The sequence below is a fragment of the Cervus elaphus genome, chromosome 9 (genome assembly GCF_910594005.1).
Source record: "Cervus elaphus chromosome 9, mCerEla1.1, whole genome shotgun sequence".
In the NCBI taxonomy this organism is placed as follows: domain Eukaryota; kingdom Metazoa; phylum Chordata; class Mammalia; order Artiodactyla; family Cervidae; genus Cervus; species Cervus elaphus.
In genome coordinates, this window is record NC_057823.1 from 25634250 (window position 1) to 25652912 (window position 18663).

The window sequence follows — 18663 nt, forward strand, 5'->3', positions numbered from 1 at the left end:
ATGTGCTGCTTGCTTGGAAATATTTTCTGAGAAAAAAGTCAAAAGTATTTTTTAAGTTGGGTTATTCCTAAAACAAATGACATCATTAAGTGAAAGTATGTGATCAGAGCATGATGTGCTGATAGGTTTCTTTTACAGAAATTCAGTACTTCTAATTCCTGTACCAACCATTACTCAGCCACACTGATATAAAATACAGATGAATTAAGAGTAATCATAAGCAGAATTAACCAAGATCTTATTCCAGTAGACACCAACATCATAGATGCTGTGGCCACCCACAGCTTTCCTTTTCCTGCCCTGTGTATAAAAGCCATAACACGATGTGTTTGCAACTGGCGTTAATAGCAGTTCAAGTCCTGAATACAACTGTTACTGACCCATCTCACCAAATTCTTATTTTTCAGCCTTACTAGTTCACTATTATAGAGGGAAGTAATAAATCTCTACAGTTTCTGGAAAAATGGCCAGACTTTATATTTTAATGTAAAAGGTCAGAATTTCATGCTTCAGAAAGGGGATACTGAGGTACATTCAGAATTAGAAACAAATGTGGGCTTATAAATAAGCTGCTATTAACCAGGGAGCTTCCTGGTGCCAGACTTAGTTGAATGGTAATTGATTATTTTAAAATCTTGAAATACAGCAGGATTATGAGTTGACCACCTACTGGTATAATGTACATTATTATTTTGTCATCGTTATTAATAACAACAATTTCCTTTGTTTTTAAACTACATCATGTTCAAGTCACTATGCCAAGATCATAGGGACTTACAATGTAATATACTTGTGCTTTTTTTGTTGTTAAATAAAAACTTTCATTGGCCAAGATGGTGGAGTAGGAAGACCCTGAGTTCACCTCCTCTCATGGGCACACCAAAATGACAACTATTCACAGAGCAGCTGTGAATGAGATTAGTCTCATATTCTCAGTAATATGAGAAAGACTGGAATCTAGTAGAAAAGATGGTTTACAATTAAAGTTATAAAGGAACCACAACAAGATGTGCAGGGGAGGGGCAGAGATGCAGTAGAGTCGATACCCATTCCCTGAGCAGCTGACCCACAAATGGGAGAATGATGACAACTGCAGAGATTCCCTTCAAGGGGTGAGTGGTCCAAGCACCACACTGGGCTCCCCACTCCAGAGGTCCTGCACCAGGAAGATGAATTCCCAGGATGCCTGACTTTGAAGACCAGTGGGGCTTACATTCAGGACACTCAGAGGGCTGTAGGAAACAGGAGTCTCTCTTCTTAAAGGATGTACACAAAATCTCACATGCCCAGGGAGCTAGGGCAGAAGCAGTAATTTGAAAGGAGCCTGGGTCAGACCCACCTGCTGATCTTGGAGAGTCTCCCAGAGAGACATGGAGGCAACTGGAGTCATCCTGGGGACACAGATTCTGGTAGCAGCCATTTTGGGGAGCTTGTTCAACCACGTGGACACTGGTGTTGGCAAGAACCACTTTAGAATCCTCCCTCTAGATTAAGCTATAGGATCTGACCCTGCTCTGCCTACCAGCAAGGAGGCAGTAACCCTGGGATTAGGACCCTCATGCCTCAGCCTGATCCACCAGTGGGCCCTGAAGCCAGACAGCCTGGGACCCAGCTCCACCCACCGATGGCGGGCACTAGTCCCAGGATTTCCTGGGCTCAGGCCCCACCCAGCAGGCAGACACTGGTTCCAGGACCACTACAGCCTCACAGCCTTCTGTGACAGGACCCAGCCCACCCTTCAAGAGGCCAACACCAGCTCTGAGACACCTTGGAGTCCTCACCCAGCTGCCCCGGGACCTGGCCTCATTCACTAGTGGGCTGACACAAGCTTCAGAAAACCCTGGACTCTGCAGCCAGCTGTGTCAGGAACTTGCTCATCCCACCAGTGGACCAACACCAGCTCCAAGACCCCTGGGACCCTGAAGCCAGAGATCCAGGGGCCTGGGTCTGCCCACCGGTGAGCCAGCAGTAGCCTCAAAACTCCATGGGCCTTTTAGTGTCTCATGCATTTCTGCTTGTTTATGTTGTGTGCAGTTATAAGAGGGAAGTTCATAGTGACACAAGCCTATCTCAGGAAACAAGGAAAATTTCAAATAACAAACTAGCATTATATCTACAGAAACTAGAAGAACAGCAAACAAAATCCAAAGTTAGAGAAGGAAAGAAATAATAAAGATCAGAGCATAAACAAATGAAATAGGGACTTAAAAAAAAATAGAAAAGATGAATGAAATTAAAAGCTTATTCTTTGAAAAGATAAAACAAAATGGATAAACCTTTAGCCTGGCTCATCAAGAAAAGAAGAGGGCCCAAATCAATAGAATCAGAAAAGAAAAAAGAAAAGTTACAACTGGTGCCACAGAAATACAAAGGATCATGAGACATTAGTAAGACATTATTATATATACCAATTTGGTGTATATATATATACTAATATATATACCAATTAGTAATTTATATACCAATAAAACAGACAACCTAGGAGAAATGGATAAATTCCCAGAAATGTACAATCTTGTAAGATTGAACCAAGAAGAAACAGAAAAGCTGAACAAACATGTTACCAATAGTGAAATTCACTCAGTAATTGAAAAACTCCCAACAAACAAAAGTCCAGGAACAGAAGGCTTCACAGGTTAAGGCTTTATAGGTCTGGCTTCACTACCAAACATTCAGTGTTAACACCTATCTTTCTCAAACTATTCCAAAAAACTGCAGAGGAAAGAACACTTCCAAACTCATTCTACGAGGCCAGCATCACCTTCATACCAAAATCAGACAAATATATCACAAAAAGAAAATTATAAGCCATTGATTGACTACAAAACTACAGTAATCAAAACAGAATGGTACTGGCACAAAAACAGAAATACAGACCAGTGGAATGGGATAGAAATAAATAAATAAATCCACACACTTTTGATCAATTAATCTACAGCAAAGGAGATGAGCATATACAGTGAAGAAAAGACAGTCTCTTTAATAAGAAGTTCTGGGAAAATATGTAGCATAATGAAATTAGGACATTTTCTTACACCATATACAAAAATAAATTCAAAATGGATCAAACACCTATATATAAGATCAAAACCCATAAAATTCCTAGAAAAAAGATAGGTGGAACACTGACATAAATTTTAGCAATATTTTTTTGCATATGTCTCCTAAGGTAAAAGAAATAAAAGCAAAAATAAACTAATAGGACGTAATAAAATTTAAGTTTTTGCATAGCAAAGGAAACCACTGACAAAATGAAGACAGTCTACTGAATGGGAAAGAATATTTGTAAATGATATGACCAATACCCAAATATCCAAAATGTAGAAACAGCTCAAAGAGCTCAACATCAAAAAACCAAATGGAATGAAAAATGGGCAGAAGTTCAGAAGAGATTTTTTTTCAAACAAGACAGACAAATGGCCAATAGGAACGTGAAAAAATGCTTGACATAATTAATCATCAAAATGATGATTAATCACTTTTCAAATCAAAACCACATTGAGATACCACTTCACACTTGTCAGAATGGTTAGTATCAAGAAGATGACAAATAAATGTTGGCAGGGATGTGGAGATAAGGGAACCCTTAAAAACTTTTAGTAGAGTGTAAATTGATACAGCAGCCATGAAAAACAGTACAGAGATTCCTCAAAAAAACTGAAATGTAGGGATGATAAATAATTTATTCAAAGACCCAATTTTCACTGACAAGAGCAATTATCAGAACTTAGTTTCCTGTTCACTCTTTAGTAGGCTTATCTCCAGATGTTAGATAATTTATTAAATGAATAATGACCCCATACATTAACTCACTTTGAATCTCAACTCATAATTAGCTCTTTTTTTATGGGCTTGCAATCTTCTTTTGGTCTGAATAGGTATTAAACTGTCCCTGAGATACTCACTTCTCAGAAGAGAAACACCCAGCTTTAGAATTTTGCCTCTTTTGCTCAAGCAGTTTGAGCTAATTATGGAAAAGCCTTATTTGGGATAGTGCATTCTGTGCATGGCCCAGATGTCCCCTTCAGAAGGAGGCATTCTTTTCCCTAGTTCTGGGGCTGTTAACAGCTGTTCTTTCTAGTTGTCCCATTGAAGGAAACTGCCTTACTAAGGTTTTTTCTTTTCCCTGGGGTTGCCCCACCTTCAATGACTATTGATACGAAGGAACAATAACCCAGCCTTAGTTCAGAACAATTCTGACAGCCACTTTAGTTCCAGGCCTCCAGTGTAGCCGCACTGCAGAAGGCAACTCCCTCTGCCTGATCTTGCTCCTCTCACTCTCTCACAGAGGTCATTCCTGACTGTACTCTCTAATTTAAACCTCCTGCATGCATATCTCTGTCTCGACGTCTGTTTCTCTGGAAATCTTACCTAAAACAGTAGGCTTTTCACTCTGTTGCCAGAGTAAAAGATACAAGGGGAAAAAAAAGGTACAAAAGACGTTTGTGGCAGAAAGCTTAAGGTTCCCCCAAACTTCTGCCTGCCTCACAAAATCTCTTTTTTTATCCCAATTTTTATATTTTAAATGATGTTAGGTATGAGTTATTTTATGTTTACTTCTTTAAGAGATTAAAAGCACACTATCTTGTGTATTTTGCAAATCACTAGTACATTAATATTCTTAAAATTTTATTTAATTCCCGTGTAGCACTAATTACACTATAACTGCCTACCTTTTGAGAGTCTTTCCTGCTAAACTATCTTATCTTTGAATCTCTAGCACCTATATCACAGTCCACAGCTCCCTATAGGATTCTCCGTGAATTAGCAGCTGCTCTTCAAGAGAGACATACGATCAAAAACTATAAAACACATGAGGAAAGACTGTGTCATGAACAAAGAGGAGTACTGACAACTGAAATACCTGACAAAACAGCATATTCTGAAAGAGTATAAAATTATCTTTAAATGATGAAAGATGTAAAAGATATAAGGAACATATTACTGTGAAAAAGGAACAATGCATTTGACATAAAAAGCATACACTGTGCCTAGAAACGAAAAATAAAGTTACTGAAATTAAAAGAGAAATACATGGGGTGGACAAACACCAGATAAGACAGCTGCAGCTGAAGAAAGCGATAGTGAATCAGAACAGATAGAACCAGTGAAAGTCAGAAAAGTGACCAGAGTGAAGCACAGCATGAGACGCCTCACAGGAGCTCCAGCAAGAGGAGAGAGAGGATGCTTGTGAGGCAATATTTGAATATATTACGGAAATAAATTTGCATAACTGATACACACCAATCTTCAGAAAGATGAAGTACACCAAGTGTTGAGCAGGATAAATGAAAAGAAAATCGCTGCCTAAAATACCAAAGAAAAGGCAAAAATCTTTAAAGCAATCATTAGAAAAAGGGCAAATTAGCCAAAACAAACTGCAATTAGATTGCCAATAGACTTCTCAGCAGTAAAATAAGACGTTAAAAGACAATGCAATAGTATCTGTGAAGTGCTAAGGGAAATAATGGTGCCACGGAATTCTGTACTTAATGAAACTATTATTCAAGAGAAAGAGTGAAAATAAGTTTTCACACAGAGATTCACTGAAAGAACTATTAACAATGTATAGAATAGAAAATGTATATATTAGGGCAGAAAGAGAGCATATAGGCTTACCCCTGAGCTCTCTCTTCTGGTCAACTGCTTAACCATTCTCAAGTTCTTTCACCAATACTACACTTTAAAAAAAAATCATTACACCTTTGCAGTACTTTTTAAACAGCTTTATTATGACTGAAATAGTTAACTGTACATATTAAAAATGTACATACACCCATGAAACCATCACCACAATCAAAATAATAAAAATATCCATCACCCTTTGAAACTTCCTCATGCACCTTTTCAGTCCCTCCCTCCACCCATCTCCCTGCTCTCTTTCTCCAGCAACTACTGATCTGCTTTCAGTGATTGTGAATTCATTCTCGTTTTCTAGAACTTCACATAAATGGAATCATAAAATATGTACTTGTTTTTGTCTGGTTTCTTTCACCCAGGGTAAGTATTTTGAGATTCATCTATTCTCTTGTTTGTAGCAATAGTTCATTTGTTTTTATTTGTGAGAAGTATTCCAGTGTATAGATATACTAATTTGTTTATTTCTTCATCTGCTGATGGATATTTGTATTGTTTCCAGTTTGGGGCCATTACAAATAAAGCTGCTATAAGTAAGTCTTTGTTTAAAAATTGAGATATAATTGACATTCAACATTATACTAATATTAGGCACACAATATGATTCAATGTTTGTCCATATTGTCAAATGATCACCACATTAAGTCCACGCATAGCTGCAGATCTTTTTTCTTGTGCTGAAAACTTTTAAGACATACCCTTAACAACTTTCAAATATACGATATCATTCACTATAGTCACTATGCTGTACATTACAAACCCATGGTTTATTTTATAACTGTAAGTTTGTATCTTTTGATTCTCTTCAACCATTTCTCCCACTCCTCAAACCAAGAATCCATTACTATGAGTTTGAGTTGTTTTCTTCTTAGATTTCACATATAAGCAAGCACATCTGGTATCTGTCTTTCTCCATTTGACTCAGCAGACAGGGTCCACCCAAGTTGTCATAAATGGCAAGATTTCTTTCTTTTTAATGGCTGAATCATATTCCATTGTCTATATGCATACACACATGTACATATATACACATATATAGATTTTCTTTATCCAGTCATTCATTAAAAGACGCTTAAGTTGCTTCAATGTCTTGACTATAATAATGCTGCAACGAACATGGGGGTGAGTATATTTTTTTCCAGTTAGCATTTTCACTTCCTTCAGATAAACATCCAGAAATAGAATTGCTGGATCATATGGTAGGCCTATTTTTAAAAAGGCATATACACTTCAAGAGTACAGCATTATACTTCAACATCTGTGTAACTACAAAGTGAGCACCATCACAAATTTAGTTACCATTCATCACCGTGTAGTTGGCCCTTTCCCTCCGGCAACCACTAATCTAATCTCTGTTATCTAGGAGTTTGTTTTTGTTTTACTTTTTACGATTCCACATACTAGTGAGAAATCATAAGCGTTTTGTCTTTCTCCAACTTACTTCACCTAACATAATACCTTCAAGGAATGTCCATCCATGTTGTTGCAAATAGCAGGATTTCATTCTTTTGTATATGTAAGTCACAGCTTTATCCATTCACCCACTGATATACATGTATGCTGTTTCAATATCTTGACTACGATAAATAATGGTACAATGAACACAGGGGTGCATGTACCTTTTCAAATTAGTGTTTTCATGTTCTTCAGATAAATACCCAGAAATGTAGTAGCTGGGTCATACAGGTGTACTCATTTTTTGAGAATCCTCCATACTGTTTTCCATAGTGGCTGCACCAAGTTACAGTCCCACTGACAGCGTACAAGAGCTCCCTCTTCTCCACACCCTTGCCAACACTTGCTATTTCTTATCTTTTTGGTAACAGCTATTCTAACAGGTGTGAGATGATAGTTCACTGTGGTTTTGATTTGCATTACCCTGCCTGATGATTAGTGATATGGGATACCTTTTCAGAAATTCCCTCATGGTCCAGCGGTTAGGACTCCATACTTTCACGGCTGAGAGGCTAGGTTCAATCCTGGTTGGGGAATTAAGATCCCTCAAGCCACATAGCTCGGCAAAAAAAATAGAAAAAGACTAAAAAAACAAAACAAACCTCAAACCATCTTTTCATGTACCTGTTGTCCATCTGAATGTCTTCTTTGGAAAAACATCCATTCAGATCCACTGCCCATTTTAAAATTACTTTTTTTTTTTTTTTTTGCTATTCAGTTGTTATGAGTTCTTTATATTATAACCTCTTATCAATATATTATTTGTAAACATTTTCCTCATTCTGGAAGTTGCCTTTTTATTCAGTTGATTGTTTCTTTTGTGGTGTAATATAAACATGTAAATCTTCATGCTTTCACTTCTCTTAGTTAAGTATCTAGGAGTGAGAGGTTTCAGTTATAAATGAAGTGAACATTTAACTTTGTAAGAAATGGCTGAATATTTTTCCAAAGTTGTTCTGCCACTTTATATTTCTCCCAGTAATGTATGAAGATTTCAGTTCTTTTACATCTTTGCGAAGACTTGATATGTTCAGTCATTCTAATTTTAGCTCTTCTAAGTATGTAGTAGTATTTCATTATGATTTTAATTTGTAATGACAACTGATGTTGAGATCTTTTTATGTGCTTTCCATTTATATATTTTCTGATGAAGTACCTACTTAAATAATTTATCTATTTAAATTTTTTTATTACCTTATGACTAAAAGTTCTTTATATTTTGTGGATACAAGGTTTTTACTAGTTTATGATTTATAAATATTTTCTCCCAGTCTGTGGCTTTTCCTCTCATTCTCTTAACAGTTATCTTTTACAGAGAAGTTTTTTTTTTTTAAATTCTAACAAAATCCAATTCACTTTTCTTTTATGTATTGTGCTTTTGGTGTCACAGCTCAGAAATCTTGGCCTAAACAAAGTCACAATGATTTCTCCTGTTAATTCAGTAAGTTTTACAGTTTGAGGTTTTATATTTTGATCTATGATTGATTTTGAGATTATTTTGTATATGGTGCCAAGCATGGACCAGAGCTCCATTTTTTTGCATATGGATACCCAATTTTACTCTTTTGTCATAGCTGATTTAGCTGATTAAGAACCTTTATTATTCCTCATAAAGTTGAGTAAATTTTACCAGTTCCTTACAAAAATGCTACTGCAATTTTAACTGTGACTACAATAAATTTAGAGATCTGGGAATAATCAACAAGAGTATGTTTCTCCAATTATTTCACTGATACTATCTTGCTGAAGTCACCAAAGTCATCTCCATGTTGGTTTTTCTAATGGAATTTTAATCATGATCACAAATGCAGTCACTCCCTGTCAATGAAACACTCTTTTGACTTGATTTCCAAGATTCTACATACCAGAGGCCAACAAACTTTTTCTGTAAGGGAGCCGGATAGCAATTTTGGGCTTTGTGGATCATACTGTTTCTGTTGAAATGACTCAACCATGCCACTGTAGTATGAAAATAGCCAAAGAGAAGATGTAAATGAGTTAAGTTTGATAGTATTCCAATAAAAGTTTATTTACAAAAAAAAGACAGTGGGTCAGATCTGGCCCTTGTGAGCTATAGTTTGATAACTTTTGTTCTATATTCGCTTTGTTTTCATCCTACCTTATTGGAAACTTCTTTGTCTCTTATGCTTGTTGTTTCTTCTCTCTCTAACTTTTAGCACTGGAGTGCCCCAAAAGACTCAATCATTGACTCTTCTCCTATGCATGTGCATTCAGTTGCTCAGTCATGTCTGACTCTTTGCAACCCCACAGACTACAGCCTGCCAGGCTCCTCTGTCCATAAGATATCCCAGGCAAGAATACTCGAATGAGTAGCCATTTCCTTCTCCATTTCTTCTTCTATATATATAATCAATTTCTTGGTGATTTTATCCAATATCATGATTGCAAATATTTTATCTATATTAATGGCTCCCAAATTTGTATCTCCAGCCCAGACCACTTTCTGAACTACAGATCTTAATCCAGTGTCTTATTAACATCTACACTTGGATATCTTTCAGATATTTCAATGAATAATGATATGTACATGCTCAGTAGTGTCTGACACTGCAGTCCCATGGACTGTGGCCCGCCAGGTTCCTCTGTCCATGGAATTTTCCAGGCAAGAATACTGGAGTGGGTTGCCATTTCTTACTCCAGATCTTCCTGACCCAGTTAATACATGCCCCAAACGAAACACCTAATCTTTTTTCACAAATCTTGTTTTTTTCAACATTACAATTGATGGCAACAAGATCCTTTCACCTGCTCAGGTCAAAACCCTTGGGATTTATGCCTGACTCTTTTCTTTCACCTCATTTCAATCCATCAGGAAATCTAGGACATCTATTAAAATATACCCAGAATTTTGCCACTTCTCACCACCATTACTACTGCCACTCTGGTATAAGCCACTCTCATCTCTTACCCAGAATGATATGCAAGAAACTTTTAGTTGGAATCCCTGCATTCATCTTTGCCATCATGACCTATTCTCAGCACAATAGCCAGAATGATGTCTTTAAAACTTAAAATCAGATCCTATCACTCCTCTTCCCAAAACCATCTAATGGCTCTGCATTTTATTCAGAGCAAAATCCAGTCCTTAAAAACGGCCTATATAATCTGGCATCTACGCTCCTCTGCCATATCATTTCTATGACTTTTTCTCCTACTACTCCCCACTTATAATCACTTTGCTCCTGATTCCTAAAACACAGCAGATGAGAACCTGTCTCAGGAACATTGCATTAGCAGTTTCCTCTGCTTGGAAGGCTCATCACTTAGATATCTGCAGGGCTCGATTCTCAGATCCTTCATGTTGGTTCAACTATCACTTCCTTAGCTGGACCTTCCCTGATCTCAGGACTTAAAACTGCAACATGGTTGGTCTAGCTTTCCTCTCTCCCTTTTCTGCCTTATCTTTCTCCATATTACTTATCACCTTCTAATTTATTTTTAAGTTGTGTTTATTATATGTCTCTCACCTACAGAAAGTTAAGCTCCCCCAGGGCAGTGACAGTCTCCAAAGGAAATAATGATGTACTATATGTTTGAGGAAGATTTATTTATAAACGAACTGTTTACAAAACTGTATGTGTAAAGTAACTCGCATGGATAGTAGCAGATAAGATGTTACTACCCCAGATATGAAGATGGGAGGGAAGCTCTTATCCAAACAGGAAGGAAAGAGCTGTACAGAGGTCACCCTGAGAGAAACTTTGAGGGACGCCGCGTGAGGCAGTCTCTCAGGGGCACAGTCAGGAAAAGAAGCACTTGCCTTTGCTCTCTTCCCTCCTCCTGAGCTCTGGTCAGGGTCCCCACTGGCTGAACCCACCGTAAGTCAGAGGGTACAGGAGCCATTTCAGGTGGTTCACACAGGTTATTCTTCCCAGAGACGGCTGAGAGCAGCATCAAGAAGGGCTGAGAGTGTATCTAAAATTATAAACAGATGACGAGGGAGGCATTTTTTTTGCTTTGGTTCGTGGCTGTATCCTACTCGTGCTAAGTCTACAATAAACATGTGTCTAGGTCTTTGTTCAAGAGAGAGGGAATGATCAATTAATGCCAGTTGCTGATGATAGAATGAATAAAACAAGAATTGAGAACTGACCTTGAGACTTTCCAAGCAGAGGTCAACAGTAACTGGGACAAGAAGGGTTTTAGTGGAGTGGTTGGGATTAAATTCTGACTGAGTCTGTATGAGAGAGAATGGGTACAGAGAAGAGACAGAAAATATAGAAACTTCTTAGGACAAGGAAGAGCAGAATAGTGGTACTGAAGCTTGAGGCTGGGGTTCAAGAAAAAATTTTTTAAGATGGGAAATATTTCAGAATGTTGAATGCTGTTGAGAACAATCCAGTGAACAGAGGGGAAAAAATATTTGGCAAAGGAGAGGAGAATTGTAGGAGCAAAGTCCCTGAATAGCTAAGAGGGTTAGACTGAGTCAAACAGTAACTTGGGATATGATCAAAGTAGCTTTACATGGTACCAGAAAAAAAAAAAAAAAAAAAAGGGGGCTATTCAATAAGTGATGGAAGCAAACTGTCACCTTATTAAAAAAAAAAAAAAAAATATATATATATATATATCCTGCTCATATCATAAACAAAAATAATTTCTAGATGGAAGAAAGGCCCAAACATAAAAAGCAAAACATCAATATTCAGAGGAAAATGTACACAAGAACATCTTTATGACTTTGGAGTAGAAGAGAATTTCTTAAAAAGCTATAAATGCAAACCTAATAAAGGAAAATATTTTTTTTTAATGAATACACTAAAAATAAAGCCCCAAACTACAGGCTTATCACAGAATTCAAAGACAGACTATGTACTGGAAAAAGGCAGTTGCATCACAGATAACCAACACAGGAGTAATGGCAAGAGTATATAAAGAATCAGTAAGAAAAGCCAGATAGCCCAACAGAGCAAGGTGAACAAAGGATATGAGTACACATTCATAATGGAAAACTGTAATGACCATAAACATGACAGGATGATCCACCTCATCAGGAATCCAGAAATGCAGATTAAAACAATGTGATACCTTTTCATCTTCATCAGTTTGACAAAAGTGAGAAAAGTCATACATAACAACAGTGAGGATATGGAGAAAAGGAATCCTGCACATGTTATTGGAGTATCAATTGGTAAAGTTACTAAATTCCTAGAAGACTAGAATATGTACATACATTATGCCTAACAGTTCTGCTTCTTGGTATATATTCAGATAAACTTTTACATTGGTGCAAGAATCCATGTGCCAGCATTTTCAGCAAATTTGTTTGCAGTATCAAAAAAAAAAAAGAAACAATGCTATTGCTTATCAAGAGACATGGATAAATAAACTAGCTTATTGTTACAATGGAATAAGACATAAAAGTGAAATAGCTAGATATTTATCCAACAATATAGATACATTTCAAAACTTAATGTGTGGTAAAAAGTAAGCTGCAGAATATATGGGGCATAACACTATTCATTTGCATTTTAAAGCCACAGAACAAAACTACATATTGTTCTGAACACACACACATTTAATAAAAGTATAAAATAAGTATGGGAATGAGATCCACCAACTATAAATTATCTCTGAAATGAGACAGGAAAATAAAAGACTCGGAAGGAAGGAGGGGACTTCCTTGGCGGCTCAGTGGTAAAGAATCCACCTGCCGATGCAGGAGACACAGGTTTGACCCCTGATCCAGAAAGATCTGCCACGCTGCGGAGCAGCTAAGCCTGTGTGCCACGACTATTGAGCCTGCGCTCTAGAGCCCGGGGGCTGCAACTGCTGAAGCCAGTGTGCCCCAGAGACCCTGCTCCACAAAAAGAGAAGCCACCCCAAAGAGAAGCCCACTCACTGAAACTAGAGAGGAGCCTCCGCTCGCCCCAGCTAGAGAAAAGCCCATGCTTGGCAAGGAAGACCCAGTGCAACTAAAATAAAAAACTTTTTTTTTTTTTAAAAGAAGATATTCGTTATACATGACAAAACGTAACATTGTTAAACATGGGAATCAGGTTTACGAGTCTGATGTACCAGTTGCTGATATTTTAAATATTTAATAATTTAAAATTTTAAATAAAAAATCACTCGTAGCTTAGGTATTACTGTTCTTTAAAATTATGTATTAATATAAACATTGTAAAAAATATATAAACATGCAGGAGTTATCAGAATAAAAGTCCTCAGTTTACTAGCCCCTTTCTCCAAATCTCAGTTTCCTCCCAGACTAAATACTAACATTTAGCATGTATTACTTCTATATATTTATAGATATATATGCACAAATATGTGCAAAAATAGTTCTTTTGTATTTAAGTGGATTCACAGAGAATATAAATTCTGTAACTTACTTCTTTCACATGACATATATATTTATTTACATACATATATATTTTTTACATCACACTTTTCAACCTCTGCATAATATCCCAGACTATGAGTGAGCCACATTTTCTTTCACTGTTCCCCTAGTTTTGAAAATATAGGCTATTTTCAATTAAAAAAATTATATACAATGCTAACGAAATTTCTGTACATATACCTAACTGTACATTTATTAGTATTCTTGTGAGCCACTGGGATATAGACTGAAGAATATGGTTATTTTAAATTCTGATGTCAATTTCCCTTTCAAAAAGGCTCTATAACTTAATTCCTTCCTGAAATATATGAGAGTGCCCATTTTCTCATATGCTTATCACCTTTACTTATACTGCCTATGACCAATTTAACTTTTGCAACTTTGATGAAAAAACTGTTTCCTTTTTTTTAACCTATATTTCTCTGATCATTAAATGGGCTAGTGATGGTCTTATATCTTTTGCTGAGTTATAACAGCATGTTATATCTTACCTATCTTAAATATTACATAGATGGTAAATACTTTCTCTAAATTTTATAGTAGTTTTCACGGAATATAAAAGTTCTATATTTTTATGTACACATATCTGTCAATCTGTTGGAATTGTGATAGATTACATTTTAAAGAATAGTCGTCTCCACAATTTTCAACTGTCCCATCTAGGAATACAGTATGTCTTTCATTTTTAAATTCTATATATTTTTTTAAGTTGCTTCTTATTTTATAATTTTGTTTGCTATTATAAACAGGATCTTTTTTCCATTTCACTTCTCATACGTTACTCCTTATATATAGTAAAGTTAATTTTGTATTTCTCTACTTTCATTTTAGAAAATTCTGCTTAAGAATTGGAATTTTCATTTCTTTGTTGACCTATGGCTTTGTGCTTACAGGGAAATGATTGTTATTCTACCTATTCTTATTACTTTGCATTTTTTTGGACATTGTACCAGTGTTAAAATATGCAACTGTAGGCAAAACGAGGACCAAGTTAAACACAATTAGACTCAAGTCTTTACTTCAATGTTCTGAACCAAATGTTATGCAAGGTCTCTCTCCTATTTCCCTTAACTTCAAATCTTTAGTGAAGGATTCTTCCTCACACATGCCTGCCAAATCTGATTCTCCTGCCATACACCCTTTCTAACTTCTGCCAAGAGATTGTTTTACAAAGTCCTGCTGGGCCTCTGAGCCTAGATATCTGCAATTAGAGTTTGTACCATCTTCTTTCAATAGGTTTCAACAGTCAAAGTGAAATGTTAGATGTGGGTAATTCCCTTTGGGAACACAGGAAGTCTTTTTTAAACTAACTAAAAGAGATTTAATTAAATTTGACATTGTACCATAGAGAAGTCAGGCACTAAGATACTCATTATTCTCAAAATTTACTCTCTAGAGTACTGACAATCTTTGTTTCACAACAGGCCAAAATCTCATAAATTGTTTGAACTGATCTAATAAAACTATTACATAATGTTAAAATTCATTTGAAATAATAAATACATGCTATTTAAGGATAGGATGCCAAATCTTTAAAAATTTTATGACAGTGAAACCTATTGTTGATATCTTGGTATATTACAAATGAAATTTATGGCATAGTCTTAAGGCTCAAAGGCATAATGCATACACACACACACACACATAAATACACACACAATATATAAATACACACACATACGTAATACATATACATATATATGATGAATATATTATACACATATAGTATATGTCTTAAAATATCTAAGCTACTAGCTTTAATAAACATTTGATTATTTTAGTTTACATGTTAATTATTAATCTATTGTTCCTAATGATAACTACATTGCAAAAATAAAGAACTACATTTTGATGAGATTATTTAAATTAACATGAGTGAAGAACAGAACAAGGGAATTCAGATTAAAGAAAAAAGCTAGATAGAAACTTCTAGAAAATGTTAAATAATACTGAAACAATTAAGACATATATTAAACTATTTCAACTTTCCTCAATATATAAAATACAGACATTTAGAGAAATAATAATGGTAATAATAATAGTAAGTCAGAGAATTTACCAGTGATTGTATTATGAAGACGTTCAGCATCTTCTTAAAAGGGCAAATCTAAAATGTGAAGCATTTTACTTTTACTTTTATGTAGGTTTAATTTCCACACACACAATAAGAAATATGTATGAGAGATAAAAAATTACATAACAAATCTTCTGACCTATATAATTCATTTCAAATACTAACTAATCTTCAAATTATTAGGTAATATTAAGGGTAGTCTCTGGTTTACTGTTAAGTGTACAATGTCACAATAATTTCAACAATTTACCTACTAAAATTAAATAATTTTTAAATATGACATTTATATTCAGTATGGCTATACCAGTATGTTTTTGCCAACAAACAAAGCATTTTGCATTGAGACTCTTGTAAAAATTAAAAACCCTGTGTCATCAAATGGGAGAACTGATCAGTGAATGAAGAGAACACTGTTCAATGAGCAAATAGAATGGTAAAGATGTACAGATAAAAGAGAAACAAGAATATTAAATACAATTCTGTAGTTCCTACCATTAGATGGTAGAATTCAAAGTTGTTTTGTGATACTGTCAGTCTTGTCAGGAATGAAACATGATGAAGAAAAAAAAGCCATTTGGATCTTATTGATTACAATGAAGAGGATGCAGCCATATATTATATTTTCACAATAAGGTCCAGCTGTAGTCTAAGTGCAGCTAATTCTACTAAGCCTCTATTATATAGTTTGATCAAGGGCCACTATTTCCTTAAGAAATCAGGATTTCTTTATTTCATTTATCAAACATGATTTTGACATTTTATTCATCTATCTTCAGAAGGCTGATTCAAAGTTTTCTTTTAGGAACACAGAGATATACTCTGTCTCTAAAATGAAACTGTATTATTGTTTGTTAGCTACAGAAATAATTTCAGTCTTTTAGGAAACAAAGGCCACCTTCTATGGAGTGTTGGCACAACTGTGACTTTTAGACTCTTTAATCTTTTGGGAGACTAAACACTAATTTAATCTAGTAATTTTAATCTAATAGTTTCAGTTCACATGGGAAAAAAGCCACCAACCTGTCAAAATACTTCATTCTCAAATAGCTATGATAAAACCAAAATACTCATCAAGGTCAAAGAGAAGTGAATGTAACTCCCTAGCCATTTATTTCACTTTATGCAGTTTGATTTTCAATGAGAATGGAATGTCATCTTACCTAATGTTCTTTAGAAATACTTAACTATGTTCCACAGTTTTTACCAATGTCCTTTCAACATGAAAGCTAATTATGAAACTATAATTCACTAATTTTTAATATGCCATTTTAGAGAAAAGTATCTGCATTTCCAGGAGTTTGGTTAGAGTTGTATATTTTAAAATTAAAAAATGACAAAGACTTATAATTTTATTTTTTTAGTAAAAGTCATTGCTTCTGAGTTGGTGCATCACAATATGGTACATTTTCTATAAGAAGGTCTTTCCTAGGGACCAATTCTGCAAGAAAAACAAAGAGAGTATTTATTATCATTAAAATTAAACCCAAATAAACTCTTCTCCCCCTAAAATTTATAACAGTAAAATATCTAGTTTTAAGATAAATCTTCCCGGTGATATTTTATTTCAGTTACCTTCTAAGGTGGTGTTCTTTATTTTAAATGGATATAGTTTAATAGGATTCTCATTTCAGGTTATACAAAAACATACACGACCAACTTAACACTTTATCATTATTAAATATAATTAAATAACAACAAAACACCTTGTCAGTAGCAGATTACAGATTAATAATAATTAAAACTATCAACTGGAAAATTATAGTACCAGCTATATAAAAAGCAAGATGACTTTTCTAATTTAAAGATTTCAGGGAATTCCCTGTCAGTCCAGTGGTTGGGACTCTGCACTTTCAGTTGCAGGGTGCCACTTCCCTGCCTGGTCGAACTAAGATCCCACATGCAATTGCAAATTTTACAGAACTGTGGCTCTCAACTGGAGGTGTTCTGGGTGGTCACAGTAACTGAAGAGCGCGACTGGAATTTAGCAGGGAGGAGCAAGATATGTGTGGGACAGGCCATGGAGTGAAGAACCGTCTGTTCAAAATGACAGTAGTGCCCGACTGGGAAACACTGTTCAACAACAACGATGATGATGACAACAAATGCTGAGCCCTAGGTAAGACATCCTGCTGAAGTCAACTGAGGTAAAGCTCATAAGATACAAAACTTTTAGAAGAGCTGAATTAAGTGGAATCAAGTGAACTGTTGTAATCAAAGATGCTCACACCAAATTCTATGAAGTAACTTGCTTATAGTCTTCAAAAACAGCAAGGTCATGAAAGACAAAGGAAGACCAAGGAACCGCTCCAGATTAAAGGAAGACTAAAAAACATGATGATTAAATGCCATTTGTGTGATCCTCAACTGGTTCTTAGACCACAGAACTATCCAATCAATTTTTTTTTTGTTTCCTGCTCTAAAGGATACTGTTAGGACAAACAGAAAAATCTGAATAAACGAACTGAATCAACATTAATATACTGACTTTGATAACTATATCGTTGTTATGTAAAAGAACGTCTTTGCAATTTTAGGAAATACACAAAGAAGTATTTTAAAGAAATATACTCTGAAGTATTTCTCCAGCTCTAAACTCAAGCAGGCTATTATGATCTGAAAAATGCTCATTTGCGGGGGGGAGGGGGAACACATTATGTCTGCAATTTACCTTCAGAAACTTCAGGAAAAAAATGAGGGAGAGATGATAAAGTAAATGTGATAAACTGTTAGAAATTGTAGAATCTAGATAAAGGAAATTAACATATTCTTCAACTTTTCTTGTATCTTTTCTATAAATTTGAATCTTTAAAAAACTCTTATAATGAATTCAACTCGAAAGGAAAACTGAAATTCTTACAAAAAAGAGAAGTGATCTGACTCAAGAAAATGCTCTTATGAGCCACATGGTAAATCTGGCTTACTGAAATGAGAACCCGTTAAACAAGTATTATTTAACCATTTTTTATATCTCACTTGCTGCTTCCAAATCTTTGGAGGGTTCATCAGAGTATATTATAGTTTAGGTTTTAACTTATTAACAATGACAGTAAATTGTTTCACTTATCAAACATATAGGTGCTTATTTTTTCCTAGGCATTACATCAAGAAAGGAAGACACAGAGATGAAGAC

The 18663-nt window shown here is 35.3% G+C and overlaps 1 protein-coding gene across 2 annotated transcripts in view; it reads right to left on the reverse strand.

The window, feature by feature from the left end:
* Positions 1-8405: 8405 nt before the first annotated feature.
* LYRM7 (LYR motif containing 7) overlaps positions 8406-18663 on the reverse strand; it is a 29794-nt gene continuing 19536 nt past the window's right edge. For both annotated transcript variants that reach the window (XM_043912188.1, XM_043912186.1), the window contains exon 5: positions 8406-16971. In XM_043912188.1, coding sequence (XP_043768123.1) covers positions 16901-16971 — 71 coding nt within the window. In that variant the 3' untranslated portion in view covers positions 8406-16900. The remainder of the gene's footprint in view (positions 16972-18663) is intronic.